The sequence below is a fragment of the Aethalodelphis obliquidens genome, unplaced genomic scaffold (genome assembly GCF_003676395.1).
Source record: "Aethalodelphis obliquidens isolate GAN/ISIS:26980383/991018 unplaced genomic scaffold, ASM367639v1 scaffold9, whole genome shotgun sequence".
Classification (NCBI taxonomy): Eukaryota; Metazoa; Chordata; class Mammalia; order Artiodactyla; family Delphinidae; genus Aethalodelphis; species Aethalodelphis obliquidens.
The window spans coordinates 48059758-48062263 of NW_020837953.1; the positions used below are offsets into that span (position 1 = coordinate 48059758).

General features: G+C 54.4%; 1 protein-coding gene across 7 annotated transcripts in view; it reads right to left on the reverse strand.

Moving 5' to 3' along the window:
• Window positions 1–361, reverse strand: part of CAMTA1 (calmodulin binding transcription activator 1) — an 894875-nt gene extending 894514 nt beyond the window's left edge. For 5 of the 7 annotated variants that reach the window (XM_027110324.1, XM_027110321.1, XM_027110323.1 and 2 more), the window contains exon 1: window positions 107–361. In XM_027110324.1, coding sequence (XP_026966125.1) covers window positions 107–131 — 25 coding nt within the window. In that variant the 5' untranslated portion in view covers window positions 132–361. The remainder of the gene's footprint in view (window positions 1–106) is intronic. The other 2 variants (XM_027110318.1, XM_027110328.1) reach the window with 2 other exon arrangements.
• Between the last annotated feature and the right edge of the window lie 2145 nt (window positions 362–2506).

Genomic DNA, 2506 nt, shown 5'->3' on the forward strand with positions numbered 1-2506 from the left:
GCGCCCCCGCGCTCCCGCCCGGCGCCGCCGATGCCCGGGATGTCCGGCGGGGCCGGGTCCCGCCGCCCGCCGCGCCACCCCCGGCCCCTCACGCTCCGGCTCTTACCTTCCGGCTTGTTTTCGGCAGCCATTTCCCCTCCGCGCGCCACATCCTCCTCCTCCTCGCGACCGGGACCCCGAGCGCGCGCCTCGTACCGCCGCCGCCGCCGCCGGCCCAGCCACCCCGCCGCCGCCGCGCACCCGCCCTGGCCCCGCCCCGCGGCCCACGCACTGAGCCCGTTGGGCCGCGCGGCTGCCACTCATCGCTCCCGCCACCAATCGTCCCGCACCAGGGGTCTCACTACTCTCCGGGAGGAGCGTCCTATCCATCCGGCCCATTGGCTAGTCACCACCCAACGGAATGAAAGGATTGGTCAAGAATCAACGCCCCCTCCCCACCCACTCCCAGGAAAGCCCGCCTTCCAGACCTAAACAAAGCTTTCCAGTGGCCAGAGCACGAAAGAACTGCCCAATCAGGAAGGGGCCGACACGGAATATTTCCTCGAGGCCGAGACGTGGCGTTTTGATTGGGCGTTACTACAGTGTTTCCCAGGCCGTCCAGACCAATCAAAGGGGGTTCCCGGAACTCGGGAGCGGCGAAGGGAAGCCCCGCCCCCGAGCGTGACCGTCATGAGGAAGGCGCTCGCTCATTGGCGCGTTGGGGCTTTTCCCGCGTGCTCCCGGGGCTGAAGGACGTTCCCGGGGAAGCCGCTGCCGGCGCGTGGGGTCCCGGTGGCAGTGGAGGACGCGGCGGAATCTCCGGGATCCCTCGGCCTGTCGCTTCCGGGGGGCAGCGAGGGCCGGGGGCCTCGGGGCTGGCGTCGGCCGGGCGCCGCGCTCGAGAGCCGGCCGGCCCTGGGGTCCGGGCGTCGCTGCGGGCGGTGGGGGAGGGGCGCGCCTCCGCCAGGTCCCGCCCCTTCCCCTCCCCCCTCACCGGCGCCCCGCCCCCTCGGCCCGCGCCGCCGCGGCCCCTCGAGCGGGTGCCTGGCCCGCTTGTGCCTGTCGTTGCCCGCCCCCGGTATGCTCCGTTGTCCCCTTTTCTAGAGGCTTAAAATACTGAAACTTTATTTTGGTCACGTTGGCCATGTGACCCGCAGAGCCGATGACTCATAGATGCCTGTCCCAGGATGAGGCCGCTGAGCAGAATCTTATAGAAACGTTAAACCTCGGCGAGCGTGCTCGGTGGGCGAGGCAGGCCAAGTTTGCTTCGGTCCTGGGCTCACATTCGTGGCTTTTCCGATCAAATATTTCGGCGTCCACCTCACTCACGCCCTGTGCGAGGTGGGGAGACAGCTGGGTTTCAGTCGCGGGGAGAGAGCTCAGAAGCGGGTTAGGATCCATCCTGGGGGGGAACAGAAACACCGCTGCAGCTTCTCTGGAAATCCGTCCACATCTAGTAAACCAGCACACACTGTACAGACAAGCCTAAAGCCAGATGAGATGGCAAAGATGAAAATGCCCCCTCCCAGAGAAATTCAGGAATTGTGCACGTGGGCAGGTAAGACCGGAAACAAAGGAGAGGGCTGAAATCTCCAAGTTTTAAGAAAAGGAAGAAAAGTTGAATGAAAAGCAGAGCTCCAGCCGCTCTGTGTGAATCTTGTACGGTTTGCAGTGAGAACCTTTCAGTCCTTTACATTTTGTTTTGTCCTTTGCTTCCCGTGGATGACAGCTAGCAGCAGCAGCGAAAGGTCCTCGTTTGAGTATTTTGGCACCAAGATTGAGTGTCAAAGTGAATTTTCTTCCAGTCCTAAAAACATGTGTTCTTTTTCTCGTCTTCACAACTGAAAATTTCTTAAGTTTTTCAGAAGAAGTAAAGATGTCCCAAAAGAATGTTTTGTATTATACACTAATTCTTCAACAAACTTTCATTTTATGAGGGTCAAAAAATGCAAAATTTTAACAACTAGGATACAATATTTTATCAATTAGCATTCTTAATACCACCTATGTTGACGATCTGTGTGGTGAAACATATTCTTAAAAGTGCTGGTGGCATTGAAAATTAATGTAACCCTTTTTGAAAAGCAATTTTACAGTATGTATTAAAAGCCATAAAAAGTCTGCATCTTTTGACCCAGTAATCTTACTTCTGGGAATCTATTCTAAGGAAATAACACTAAATGCCAAAAAGCTATATGTGTGAAGGTATTCTTCACAGAATCACCGTATTTATTACAACAAAAAAAGAATTGTGCTAATGCTGGATGTTTAATAACTAAATTGTGTTGTATCTACACAATAGAACATCATGGTAGTCACAGACATTAAACACAGAAAGAAAAGTTTACCCGTTGCTAGGTGGGGGGAAAGAAGTTTTCAAAATTATGGCATTCACTTGTTACATATGATGTGATTCCAGGTAGAAAAAACTGCATTTTAAAAAAAGACTGATATAAAATACACCCAAGAAATGATATTTGGGGTATTGTGAGTGGTTTCTCTTATTGTCTCTATTTCATATAATATA